Source organism: Quercus lobata, unplaced genomic scaffold (genome assembly GCF_001633185.2).
Source record: "Quercus lobata isolate SW786 unplaced genomic scaffold, ValleyOak3.0 Primary Assembly Scq3eQI_60, whole genome shotgun sequence".
NCBI classification, from domain to species: domain Eukaryota; kingdom Viridiplantae; phylum Streptophyta; class Magnoliopsida; order Fagales; family Fagaceae; genus Quercus; species Quercus lobata.
The window spans coordinates 28,892-42,841 of NW_022154804.1; the positions used below are offsets into that span (position 1 = coordinate 28,892).

At 39.7% G+C, this 13,950-nt stretch overlaps 1 protein-coding gene across 1 annotated transcript; it reads left to right on the top strand.

Annotated features, from left to right (window-relative positions):
* The first annotated feature begins 286 nt into the window (after positions 1-286).
* Positions 287-1,109, top strand: LOC115973412 (phylloplanin-like). The gene is made up of 2 exons (XM_031093668.1): positions 287-507; positions 621-1,109. Exons 1-2 carry the CDS (start codon positions 357-359, stop codon positions 911-913), a joined length of 444 nt encoding a protein of 147 aa, XP_030949528.1. The 5' UTR covers positions 287-356; the 3' UTR covers positions 914-1,109.
* Positions 1,110-13,950: the final 12,841 nt, after the last annotated feature.

Below are 13,950 nucleotides of genomic sequence, written 5' to 3' on the forward strand. Positions count from 1 at the left end.
TAATTAATTTGTGCATAACATGAACATGAACTGATGAACATGCCACCAATTTAAATATGAAAGAAAGAAAGAAATTCCGCTTGAATTTATTGCACTAAGCCTCAAACTATATCAAGCTACCTGCTAGTAGGTGTAACCCCACAAAGTTCGAATCCTTGGTGAAGGTGAACTTCATGTCATACAACATGAAAGTTATTATCTCTCTTGACTTGCACAGAGAGCTCTAGCTTCGTGATTTATGTCAGAAAAATCGGCTGCAACTTGGCCACACTTATCCTATAAAATGGTTGAATGGCCGGCATTTCTACTGCAAGCCAGTTTCGACTATCGATAGAGCAATACACTGTGATTGAGAAATGGCCTTGAAATTAGTTCTCTTTGTTACCGTAATGGTTGCTGCATTGGCACTTCCAATAGCTAAAGGCACTAATGTTGTGGTTGAGGTCCAGCCGTCTTTTGTGCCTTGCAGTTTGGGTGCGAATGTTACTGCCACCCCACATTTCCCAAGTAAGTTTGCTTTGAATTTGTTACTGTTAGTCCAATGCACCATGACTACACACATTAGTCTCAGCTAATAAGGTACTTCAATCTCACCATTGTTTTGTTATGTTTACTTCTAGATGCTCAAGTACAACTGCGGTGTGGAGCTAGAAATGTGGTTGCTAGTACAACAACCAATGCCAGTGGAGTATTTTCATTTTCCTTGGATTCTACACAACTTTTTCTCTCACCAACAGTACTCTTGAATCTTTGCAATCTAGTGGTTACAACACCCCTCTCCACCTGCAACTCCACGCTTCCTCCTGTAGGAGTCTTGGAATCGCGCATACAGTTCATTAGAAGCAGTGTTTTGGGGCTCCGTATTGTTCTCACGTTTGGGCCAGTTGGGTTCCGTTACAGTTCCTCAACTTGAGGAATAGAATAGTATTTACATGAATAAGGTCAATTGAACCAATGATATAGTATTTTCCTTTCCAACTCTTTAATAATGTTATGAAGATTGTCATCCAATCCGTAAACTCCTTTCCTAATTAAGGAGTACTCCTGTTGCTATATATAATTAATAAAGCCTTTAATGTCCTTCAAATGAATATAGACTTAGTTGTGGATTTCGTTTGACTTGTATATGATAATCAAGGCTATGTTAATTGGCAAAATACCTTTTTGATGGTGTTCGTTTTGGTATTATTGTACGAAGGAAGTAAAAGTTTAATTTTAAAACTTATTTTAAACGGAAAGAATTATAGCGTTTAGTATATTTGGTAAACTACGGGGTTAAGTGTTGGAATATTTTTATAAAAATCATAATATTTTATATTTATTATTATTTTTAACTATTTGTTAAGAGTTGGCTGCCTAGTAAACGTTAGTGGCTAACGTTTTTCTATTATTCAATCTTAATTCATTGCTTTAAACCATCATCTTTAATTGGTTGAGTTTGTACATTTTTTATGTTACCGTTGACATTGATATATTATGATTCAATATAATTACTATTTACTGTCCATTTTAAAGATAATTATAACAACAATCAAGTAAATTTAAAACCCAAATAAACTTGATCTTTATTGTATGTTTCTTCAGCCAATATGAATATGCAGCCAACATGTCTGATTTTAGATGAGAAAATCAATTTTCTTATAGGCACCATTTTCACGTAAAAAAGAAAACTACCAACATTTTTGCCGAATCAAAATTCGAATCTCATGAAAAGAAGATATCCTTTGATATACTATATTTTTGGGTAAAAGAAAAGTACTATTGAGAGATTCCTATTCTACAAGCGGTGTGGGCTTGTAAGGATAATCAGCAAGGTGGCTGAGTTGTTGTATCCCGAGGGCGGCACACACAATGTTATTAGTTTGCTACACCAGAAATAGGAATGGCAATGGGTTGGGTTTCTTTATACCCAAACTCGCTTTGCGGGCTAGTACTCTTTAGTTGAACTCGACAGGTTTAATAAACGAGTTTTTTATTTTTTCAGGCCCCAAACCTACCCTGTCTAACCAGGTTAGATTTGGGTAGAAACCACAGCCCAATAAAAGAAAAAAGATGGAATTGAAGCCTAAACTGTGGCCCAAGCAAAAAAAAAAAAATTCGTATTTTCTCATATTCAAATTTGAGCAGCAAGCACGATTTTCTGATGGAGGAGTCACAGATTAGCAAAAGCTTAAACAAATAATCGCTAAAAAAAGAAAAAAAATCTAAAAAATAGTGTTGAAAATTAATGCATGTGTTGAAAATAGAAAGAATAAGTGGTGTTTGGAGAAAAGGAAAATGTGAAAGAAAAGAATGGTGGAGGGCCAGCGGTGAGTTCGAGCTGTGGCTAGCAGTGACAGTGCTTGAGGGTAAGTGAGACTGAGTTACAGTAGTAGAGGAAAGTGAGGGAAATGGGATGGGGCAACTGTGTGAAGTGAGAGGGTGAGGGTAGGGTTGATAAGTTTATATATATATATATATATGGTTTTTTGGTAATTTTAGTTTTAAACGAGTCGGGGTCAAGGTCGGGCCTGAGTTCAAGGTGGGTTTAACTAAAACCTAGACCTGTGTCGGGTTTTATTTTAAAAATTCAAACCCGACCCTATTGTTTTATAGGCCAGGTAAAACCTGTCCCCTTAGGGTCGAGTTGGGTCGGGTCGGGCCAAATACCCATAGATCGAGTACTTTTTGCCATACCTAACCGAAAACCCCATAGACGATGTGTATCGTCTAAAGACAGTGACAAGGTTCATGCCTCAAATCTACCATTGTTTTGTTATGTTTACTTCTAGATGCTCTAGTACAACTGCAATGTGGAGTTGGAAATTTGGCTGCTAGTGCAACAACCAATAACGCCAGAATATTTTAAATTCCCTTGAATCCTCTACAAGTTCTTCTCCAAACACTATTGAGTAATTGCAATCTAGTGGTTAACACTCCCCTCTCTAACTGTATGGCCAATCTTCCTTCTCTAGAAAGCTTGGCCTCGCCCTTACAGTACGTCGAAAACACTGTTCTTGGGAGAGATTTTTTAATTGGTACTCGAGCAAGTGAAGGAGGAATACAAGTTTCCTCACTGAACCCTGTTTTTTCTAAGATTTTGATCTGGAAAGCAATGCTATTAGGTGGTTTGTAGCCTTTAGGAACATTGACTTGGGTAGCCTATAAGAGTTGGGTGGTTTGTAGCAAGCAAAGTCTAGTAAATTAATGGGTACTTCTCTTTTGTATACAAGATATAGGACAACTAGTCCTACAACTACTACCATCACAAAATGGTGTACGGTGTTCCAGATAATTAGATCATGGAGGCCAGGAATGATGAGTCTTAGGGTCATTGTTGCCATGGATGGGGGTATAGATTTGTTTTTGGTCTTGACAGAATTGAATTAATTTAAGTTTGTTTGGCATGCATTGCGTTGCATTGATTGGCATATGGGTTTTAATGTTGAGGAGGTATGGGGTATGAATATTGGAGATAGAGCATTACACATGAGGAAAAAGAAAAAGGCCAGAGGGAAATTGAAAGAGAGGAATATGTATAGGACATTGAACATCCTTTTGGTGCTTGTTTCAGGAATCAAGTTGTGCACGTAATGGTCTATTTCTTTCCTAATGCGGTTTCTTTGCTAAATGAGGGAGCCCAAATTATCTTAACTGTAAGGTTGAATTTATTCAACCATCTAATTGGCTTTATTCCGTGCCAAATTTGCTTGTAATTTAGCATTTAGTAACCCTGTATTTAGGTAGGTTTGATGTAAGGGTAGTGAGTGAGATAGAGTGAAGTTTGCTCAAGAGTGTGCAAGAAAACAGAGTGTCGCGGCTGGGACTCGCGGGTGACTCGCGGCTGCAAGCCGCCAGAAGCAGCACACGTGCCAAGCATGCTGGAAGATGAACAGTCATGCTAGCTGGAGCACTACAGGACAAAACAGGACAACTGGCCATACGGTTATCTCGCGACTGGATCTCGCGACTTAGTCAAGCCGCGAGGTCAAGCCGCGAGCCACCCCTGTTTTGTAAAAAAACCTGACGTTTCACATTCCTCTCCACTCCAGTATAAATACCCCTATTACCCACGATTGAAAGAGAGCTTCCAGAGAGAATTTTGAGAGAGAAACCCTAGAGAAAAACTAGATTGATTCACACACAATCTATACCTTAGAGACTCTTCAAATTCCTCAACTCTCTTCCTCTCCATTGTCAAATCCTTGAGAGGCATTATACCAAACCAGGTTCTCACCATCATCATCATTGTGAGACTGCTGTTTGGATTTCTGGGAAGCAGTTAGGAAGGAGCCAATCTTCATTGGTTGATGCTACGGTCTAGTAGCGAAATCCGGGAAGCTAGAAAAGAAAAAGGTTCGGCGCAACCTCGTTGGAGCAAGAAGCTTGGAGGGCTTAGGTGCACTGGGTAGATTAGGCTTGGAGGGTCTATTGCTGTCCTTGTATCCCAACTATATTTTCTAGTGGATTGATTACCGCTTGGAGGGCGGCGGAGAGGTTTTTCGCCGAGGGCTTCAGTTTCCTCTTCGATAACACATCGCGTGTTGTCTTTGTGTTTGCATCTTCCTTCCTCTCTATCTTTGCCTTTTTATTTATCTGCTGTGGATATTAATCTGTTATGGCTTAGATAGTATTTAATCAATTTCGTGTGATAGCATATGTTAAGTTTCCGCACACTAGTTGTTTGACATATTGCTTGAATTGATTAAGTTGTAATTTGGGGGTCTAAACGTTCAAAGGTGTTTTTGTACACGTTTTTGAACTTTCAATTGGTATCAGAGCAGGTACACTTGTTGTGGTTTTATTACCTTAGTGTGATCCTAGACCCCTGTGTTGTGATTGATTGTTTTGGTTTATACCATGCTGAATTGTAGCTTAAGTGTTTGTGAAAATGACTCTATGCATATGTCTGAAAGGTGTCTTACTGATGTGTTTGTAGAGTTGTTAAAAACTAAGAAACATGCTAGAGCTTTTGTTCACATGCTGGAATATCTAGAAAATCATAATTATGTCTTACACAGGAGCATATCTGAATCTAAATCATTGATTAAGAAATATAAAAGAAAGAATAGAATGTTGTGTGAGATGATTGAGAATCTGAAAATGAAAAATCAAACTGAAAGAAGCATAAAAACTGATGATGAGTTTGTGTTTGAAGGTCAAGAATGTCTATCACATGTGAACCTATTTGTGCATACCTCTTTGAAGGTGTTTAATGCGTGTTTGTGGTATCTTGACAGTGGGTGCTCTCGCCATATGACAGGGGATAAGTCTCTGTTCAAGATACTCAAAGAAAAGGTTGGTGACTATGTGACCTTTGGTGATGGAAGCCATGCTCAAGTCCTAGGCAAAGGAACCATTGAGATACCTGGTTTGCCGCTTTTGAAAGATGTGTTGTACATAAAAGGGCTGAAGGCGAATTTGCTGAGCATCACTCAAATTTGTGATGATGATTTTCTGGTACAATTCTCTAAGAAGGGATGTTTGATCATCAATGAAGAAGGGATTCAGGTTTTGGAAGGAAATCGGACTACTGATAACTGCTATGGAATTGTTCCCACGGCGCCCATATCGTGTAGAAGTGCTCGTGTGGATACGTTGGAGTTGTGGCATCACAGATTTGGGCATGCCAACTTCAAACAAGTAGCGAAAGTTTCAAAACTTGAAGCAGTCGAGGGACTTCCTAAGTTTGGAAAAGTGAAGAAGACCGTTTGTGGTGCGTGTCAAATGGGGAAGCAAACTAAGGCAAGTCATCACAAGGTGAATGTGATAGCCACCTCTCGGTGCTTGGAGTTACTTCATGTTGATCTAATGGGGCCTACCAGAACAGAGAGCCTAGGGGGTAAGAGATACATTATGGTTGTTGTGGACGACTACTCAAGATACACTTGGGTTGATTTCCTTAGAGAAAAATCAGAGGCTTGTGAAAGGTTGGAGATTCTGTGCAAGAAACTACAAAACGAAAAAGGGATTCCGATAGCCAAAGTTAGAAGTGATCATGGGAGGGAATTTGAGAATGCAAAATTCGAGTCCTTCTGTGAGAAGAATAGAATTAAAAGAGAATTTTCAGCTCCCAAAACTCCACAACAAAACGAAGTGGTAGAGAGAAAAAATCGTGTGATTCAGGAGATGGCAAGAGTCATGTTGCTTAACTAGCAAATACCTCAAAGATTTTGGGGAGAAGCTGTCAACACCTCGTGTCACATTGGCAATAGGATTTTCTTTCGAGTTGGTACAAAGAAGACTGCCTATGAGATATGGAATGGGAAGAAGCCAAAAGTGAAGTATTTCCGGGTGTTTGGAAGTAAATGCTATATCCTAAATGATTGAGAGAATCTTGGGAAGTTTGATGCGAGAAGTGATGAGGGTATTTTTCTTGGCTACTCTACTACAAGTCGAGCGTATAGAGTGTTTAACAAGAGAACAAAGACTGTGATGGAGTCCATAAATGTCAAGATTGATGATGCCTTACCTAAGGTGGAAATGATTGATGATGTAGAAGGGCCGAGCACCAAAGAGGCCGATGTTGAGGTAGAAGCTTTGGATATAGAAGGTGAAGAACCTATACCAGAAGTAGAAACGACTCCCATCAACCCAAGAATGGAAACGAGATCGATGTCTAGAACATCAAGCCCTCTTACTCCTCCGGAAGTCCATCCTCCTATCTCTCGTAGTGATGAAGTTTCCACTTCAAAAAGGCCATCTTCAAGAGTTATCAAGAATCATCCGGAAAGTAATATCATAGGATCTCTTGATGACGGTCTTCGCCTCAGGAAAGGAAACGTTCTGCTAGCCAATCATGTAACGTATCACTGTTATCTTGCACAATTTGAACCAAAAAGGGTTGAAGAGGCTCTTCAAGATGAGAATTGGGTCGAGTCAATGCATGAAGAGCTGAATCAGTTTGTGAGGAATGATGTGTGGGAACTTGCTCCACGGCCCGAGAACGTTCATGTTATAGGCACAAAATGGATTTTTAAAAACAAAACTGATGAAGATGGAGAAGTAATTCGAAACAAATCTCGGTTAGTAGCCCAAGGATACACTCAAGTTGAAGGAGTGGATTTTGATGAATCTTTTGCTCCGGTGGCAAGACTCGAATCCATTCGTATCCTCATGTCCATTGCGTGCACCTTGAATTTCAAACTTTATCAAATGGATGTAAAGTGTGCGTTCCTGAATGGATATCTAAATGAAGAAGTATTTGTTGAGCAACCAAAAGGATTTGAAGATCCTCATTTCCCAGATCATGTACTAAGATTGAAGAAAGCCCTTTATGGCTTAAAACAAGCGCCTAGAGCCTGGTACGATCGTCTTACACATTATCTTCTAGACAGAGGTTTCAAGAGAGGGTATGCAGATCGAACTCTGTTTGTCAAAAATGATGAAGATTATCTCCTTGTGGCACAAGTCTATGTTGATGACATAGTGTTTGGGGCAACCATCGAAGATCGTGCTACTGAATTTTCTGAAGAGATGAAGAAGGAGTTTGAGATGAGTATGGTGGGGGAGCTCACATTTTTCTTGGGTCTTCAAGTCAAACAACAGAAGGAGGGTATTTTTGTATCTCAAGAAAAGTATGCCAGAAACATTGTCAAGAAGTTTGGACTAGACTCCAAAAAACACGCCTCCACCCCCATGAGCTCTTCCACTAAACTGAATGTGGATTCGTCGGGAGTTGAAGTAAGTCCTACATTGTATAGGAGCATCATAGGAAGTTTGCTCTACCTTACAGCCAGTAGACCGGACATTGCCTTCAGTGTGGGCATATTTGCCAGGTACCAAGCTAATCCGAAAGAATCTCATCTGACTGCTGCTAAGAGAATCATTCGATATGTGAATGGTACTGCAAACTATGGTCTGTGGTATTCAAAAGACTCAAATGATTGTCTTGCTGGGTATTCAGATGCTGATTGGGCTGGCAGTGTAGACGATCGGAAAAGCACTTCAGGCGGCTGTTTTTATCTTGGTAACAACCTTGTCTCGTGGATGAGCAAGAAGCAGAATTCAGTGTCTCTATCTACTACAGAAGCAGAATACATCGCTGCTGGAAGTTGCTGCACTCAGCTTCTTTGGATGAAGAAATTACTTCATGACTATGGAATTCCTCAAGAAACGATGTGTGTCTTCTGTGACAACACCAGTGCCATCAATCTCTCCAAGAATCCTGTCCAGCATTCAAAGTCTAAACACATAGAGATACGCTATTATTTCATTCGGGATTTGGTAGAGGAAAGAGTTGTGTGTCTTGAGTTCATACACACCGACAATCAAAAGGCGGACATCTTCACCAAGCCTCTCGATGGTCCACGGTTTGAATCACTCCGTAAGACCATTGGTGTCGGTACAATTCCTTGATCCTCTTGTGTGTTGTGTGCTTCACATATTTATAATTTGATATGTTTGCTTGTGATGTGGCACACACTTCTTTGTTAGCCCTTTGTGCAACATATTTATTGTTTGTTTGTCCTTCTGATTAATTCTGTTGGTTCTTTCTTTGATTGTTAAAGCATTTTTCTTATTTTATGTCAAAAATCCAAAAATCACATAAAAAAAAATAGAAAATCAAAAAGCTTGATTGACTTTGTTGAGCTTTTGTCTCAAAAACTTGTTTTGCCTTGTACCTTTGTGCTAATGGCTTTGTGCATTTTCGAGCATTGCTTGTTTTCATGCACTTATATCACTGTGGGAAAAATCTTGAAATCTTTGTGATTGTTGTAAATAGATCTTCAAACTTGTCATGAATGATTAGTGAATGGTTTTGTTGATCTTGAGACTTGCATAGACTTGTGTCTATATATCTTCCCACTCTTTATTTTTGTTTTGCTAAAAAGAGCTCACCAAATGTAAATCTCCAAATGAAAAGAGATATTGAGCTGCAAAAGCCTGTCGCACATTCTAGTATTTGACTAGGAAAAAGGGTAAGCGACCTTATATTGAAATGAATGTTCATTCAAAAAGCCAAAGGCTTATTCATTAAAGTGAAATATCATATATCACTCTCACAATGAGAGGTGATTGACTCAAAAGATCAAAAAGATCAATTGTTATGTTTGAAAGTGGAGTCAAATGTAAAGCTCCAAATCATGTTATCAAGTTTTGTGGGAGGTCATATATTCATACTTCTATAATTGAGATGGGTCACATGATCTAGTGCTAATTGTGTATGCCTTGATTGAATTGATCATTGAAGCTTCACATTAGACGAAGGACTATCTCATTGTTGATATCCACACACAACACACAAGTTTATGTTCAATAAATGCCATATTCATTTGTGTGATTGTACTTGATAAAATGTGTTTTCACATGCTCAATCTTTGTTAATTCAAGCACAAAAAGATTTTTGAGTGTTTTAGGTGATTTTGGAAAGTATTTTGTTTGAAAAATCTGAAAATTTCAAAAATCCAGTTTTGCCCTGTTTTGGCGGCTCAGTCGCGGGTATGTCAAGTCGCGAGCCTCAGTCGCATCTTCGCTGGTCATTTTTGGCGACTTGTTCGCGAGAGGAAGGTCCAGTCGCGAGGTTCACTCAGAGATTTTCGCGGCTCAGCTCGCGACTTACTTGCGGGTAGACCTTCCAGTCGCGAAAAACACTTAGAAAAATTTTCAAATTTTCGTCCTAGGGTGTTTTGGCGGCTTGATCTGGCGGCTTTTTGGCGACTCGTCTAAGTCGCGAAAATCGCGTGTTTTAGACATACAGGGGCAGTTTTTAAACTTTTTGTTTTTCCCTCGATCTTTTTGTGACTGTTCATTGTCTTTCTCATTTGCTCTTACCCTTTCTCACCGTGCCTCCATTTTCGATCTCCATTGTTTGCCTCTTGTCAGCTCAAATCGTCGACTAATAGGTATGTTTGTTCTGTCTTGGACTCTATTTTACTTGGTGATATGGTTTTCCCTCTGGATTTTTCACATTTGATTGTGATTTTGTGATGGGTTTTAGCTCAACTATTACTCTTTGTCCATGTTTAGCCTTTGGTAGCTTGTGTTTCTGTTTTTGAGCTAGTTTATTTTGGGTGATTTTGTTCTTCATCATGTGCTTAGCTAGGGTTAGCTAATTTTTTGTCTGATCTGCTGTTGATGACGTGTTTCACTATGATCTTGTGTGGTATCCTGTTGATGTGTTGTTGAATGTGGGTCCTTTTTCAACTGATTATGTGGTTCTCTTTGGACTCCTTCTTCTGTGTAGTTCAATTTAAGCCATTTGTGTCCCTCATTACTATTTTCTGTCCATTTTCATCCAGCTATTAGGGTTTCTACATTGTCCCTATATTTCCACTAACCCACTGCTAATAAAGTTTGTTGGATTGTGTTCTGTCGTTTCCCCTGTTCAGAATGCAGACTGGTCATGTCACCATTCAAAAAGGCTACTGTAAAAGGAGGTAGTTCCAAAGGGAAGAAACCAGTAATAGATGTTGATGATTTCTCACCTCAACCAAAAGGGACTCGTTCTTCATCAAAGAGATTCGATCCCGACAGGTTCAGATCATATGCAGCCTATCAGACTTATGAGAATTTCTTTCTTCATGCCAAACCACTACTAGAAAGAGCTTTGGATCAGCCATCACTTCATGACACTGACATTCCGAAATGGTTTGCTCACAAGGATTGGAATTACCTTCTCTCTGATCCGGATGATGCGTATGAAGAGTTGGTAAAAGAATTTTATGCCAACGCCATTGTGGAAGGAGATGAACTTAAGTGCTGGGTTCGGAAAAAGAGCTTTTCTGTCTCTCTTGCATATCTGGCAGAAATTCTTCACATCAACAGACCCATTTTCCGACATTCGCCGGTTTACGATGATCTCTGTCCTGATGAGGAGCTTCTTAAAGAAAGTCTTGGTCAAGACTTGGAGTTCTCGCCAAATGGCAAATCCATCAGTGTTTCCTCTCTCTCTCCAAAGCTGAGAGTGCTTACAATTGTAATGTTTCACAATTTGTACCCTTTGTCAAGCACTGGGTATATGAACCTTGGACGGGCTTTATTTCTTCATGATCTAATCTCTGATGTGGAAATGGACATCTGTGCTCATATCTTTCATGTTCTGCGCAAAACGGTTCTTCGAACTGAGTCTCGGATATGCGTTCCTTTCTGCAGTCTCATTTCCCTGATCTTGAAGCTCAAGGGAATTTATCCAATGGCTGATGAATCCCCTATGCCCAAACCAAGTCCAATCAACATGCGTACATTCAATGCCAGCATTGGACATAGTCGGAAGAGAGCCAAACCAGAAACTTCTGCATCTCACAATGACTCTCAGTTTGGCACTCTCTCCCTGGATGAGAAACTTGATCGCATTGTCTCCTCTGTCCACGAGTTGAATACAAAGATGTCTGGACTCACTGCTTCTCTTCACCATCAAAACACTCGGTGGGATATGAAGTTTACTTCTCTTCAAACTCAACTGGATCAAATCCAGAGAAAGCTGGAAGAGGATGACTAGCCTATTCCATGACAAAAAGGGGGAGAGATAGGCATGATCAAAGGGGGAGTGTCTTTATCTAAGGGGGAGTGTCTTTACATTCTTCTTCTCTTTAAGTTGATGTTTTGTGTTTTGTACCCGTAAACTGTTATCAAGGTTGTTTGTGTTTTGTACCCATGTGCTTATGTAAGCTTTTAGGGTTTATGTTTTATGCATAGGTTTGTAGGCTTTATGGTATGTACCTTGCCTAGTGCAGCCTTTATGCTATGTTGAAATCAGTACTTTAATCTAAATGGTATACATTTTGGTTTATGTACTGTCACTCTTGTGCCCTTGTAGGATTGTTCCTAGATGCATATGCCTTGTGTGATATGCATTGGTTGAGTGTTGAGCATACAAGTGTCTTGCCTTGTGCTTGTTAACTTGTATGTCCTTGTGTTCATTCCAAGTGTGAATGAGCACTGTAATCACTACCTTGTGGTGTTCACTTGGTTGATCAAGCCATGGTTTGTTTCATAACTCCATCTTTGCTTGATCACATATTGCCTGTTTCATATGCATTTTATAATTTTCTGCTTACAATGATGGTGTATGTTGTGTTTCAGGAGTATTATGTTCATATGATTCAAGTGCTTCACAGCTTCTAGAGTTAGGTGTGAGTGAGTTTTGTTCAACTGTTCCCAACTCACATGTTAATCTTAGAGTCTGTTTTAGGGTTTTGTCACGGAATAGCCAAAGGGGAGATTGTAAGGTTGAATTTATTCAACCATCTAATTGCTTTATTCCGTGCCAATTTTGGCTTGTAATTCAGCATCTTAGTAACCCTGTCTTAGGTGGTTTTGATGTAAGGGAGTGAAGTGAGGATGAGTGAGTTTTGCTCAACGAGTGTGCAAGACACAAGTGTCGCGGCTGGACTCCGGGTAGACTCGTGGCTGCAAGCCGCCAAAGGCAGCGCTACGGTGCCAAGCATGCTGGAAGATGAACAGTCAATGCTAGCTGGAGACACAAACAAACAGGACAACTGGCCATACGGTTATCTTGCGACTGGATCTCGCGACTTAGTCAAGCCGCGAGGTCAAGCCGCGAGCCACCCCTGTTTTGTAAAAACCTGACGTTTCACATTCCTCTCCACTCCAGTATAAATACCCCTATTACCCACGATTGAAAGAGAGCTTCCAAAGAGAATTTTGAGAGAGAAACTCTAGAGAAAAACTAGATTGATTCACACACAATCTATACCTTAGAGACTCTTCAAATTCCTCAACTCTCTTCCTCTCCATTGTCAAATCCTTGAGAGGCATTATACCAAACCAGGTTCTCACCATCATCATCATTGTGAGACTGCTGTTTGGATTTCTGGGAAGCAGTTAGGAAGGAACCAATCTTCATTGGTTGATGCTACGGTCTAGTAGCGGAATCCGGAAAGCTAGAAAAGAAAAAGGTTCGGCGCAACCTCATTGGAGCAAGAAGCTTGGAGGGCTTAGGTGCACTGGGTAGATTAGGCTTGGAGGGTCTATTGCTGTCCTTGTATCCCAACTATATTTTCTAGTGGATTGATTACCGCTTGGAGGGCGGCGGAGAGGTTTTTCGCCGAGGGCTTCGGTTTCCTCTTCGATAACACATCGCGTGTTGTCTTTGTGTTTGCATCTTCCTTCCTCTCTATCTTTGCCTTTTTATTTATCTGCTGTGGATATTAATCTGTTATGGCTTAGATAGTATTTAATCAATTTCGTGTGATAGCATATGTTAAGTTTCCGCACACTAGTTGTTTGACATATTGCTTGAATTGATTAAGTTGTAATTTGGGGGTCTAAACATTCAAAGGTGTTTTTGTACACGTTTTTGAACTTTCATTAACAAACACTCATCCCTATTCCATTTTTGTGCAAATGTGTGACAATTATTAGTGATCACAAATAATCTATGAGTTGAGTTTATATATCTTTATGGTTTTTTTAATATGTGGGCACAAGTATATATATGCTTATGGGCTGAATTTGGAATCATGTTGTAATGAAATGGTCTCTTAATTTAACTACTTTCATTGGGGCCTGGAGCGAGCACTTCTAGAAATTCTCAAAGGCCTGAGCCAAATTAAGGCCTAAAAGGTAGGGTTGGTTTAGGTTGGGGCATTTTAAATCTAAACCAACCTCGTTCGATTAAAAAATTGCCAATCTCAACCAATCAATAATCATGAAAATAACCAGACCAAACCAACCCATAGGTGATTCGTTTGAGTTAATTGAGCTAGGCTTTTTTGTCCTAGCCATTGGGTCATTTATCTCTTACCAAATTCTTTACCCACAATATAAATACCCTCAGTACCCATGGATTGTAATGCGTGATTTTTAGAAAGAAAATCCTAACAAATACACTTAAGAGTTAGAGATTGTTATACCCACAATCATCTACAAATTTTCTTTTGGTTTTCTTCAACTCCTACCTATCCATCTCTAGATCCTTAAGAGGTTGTTAGCCCAAACACTTACCACACCCATTCTGAGTGTTAAGTGAGATTTTGGTGTTGCTAGGAAATATTGGAAGGAGGCATT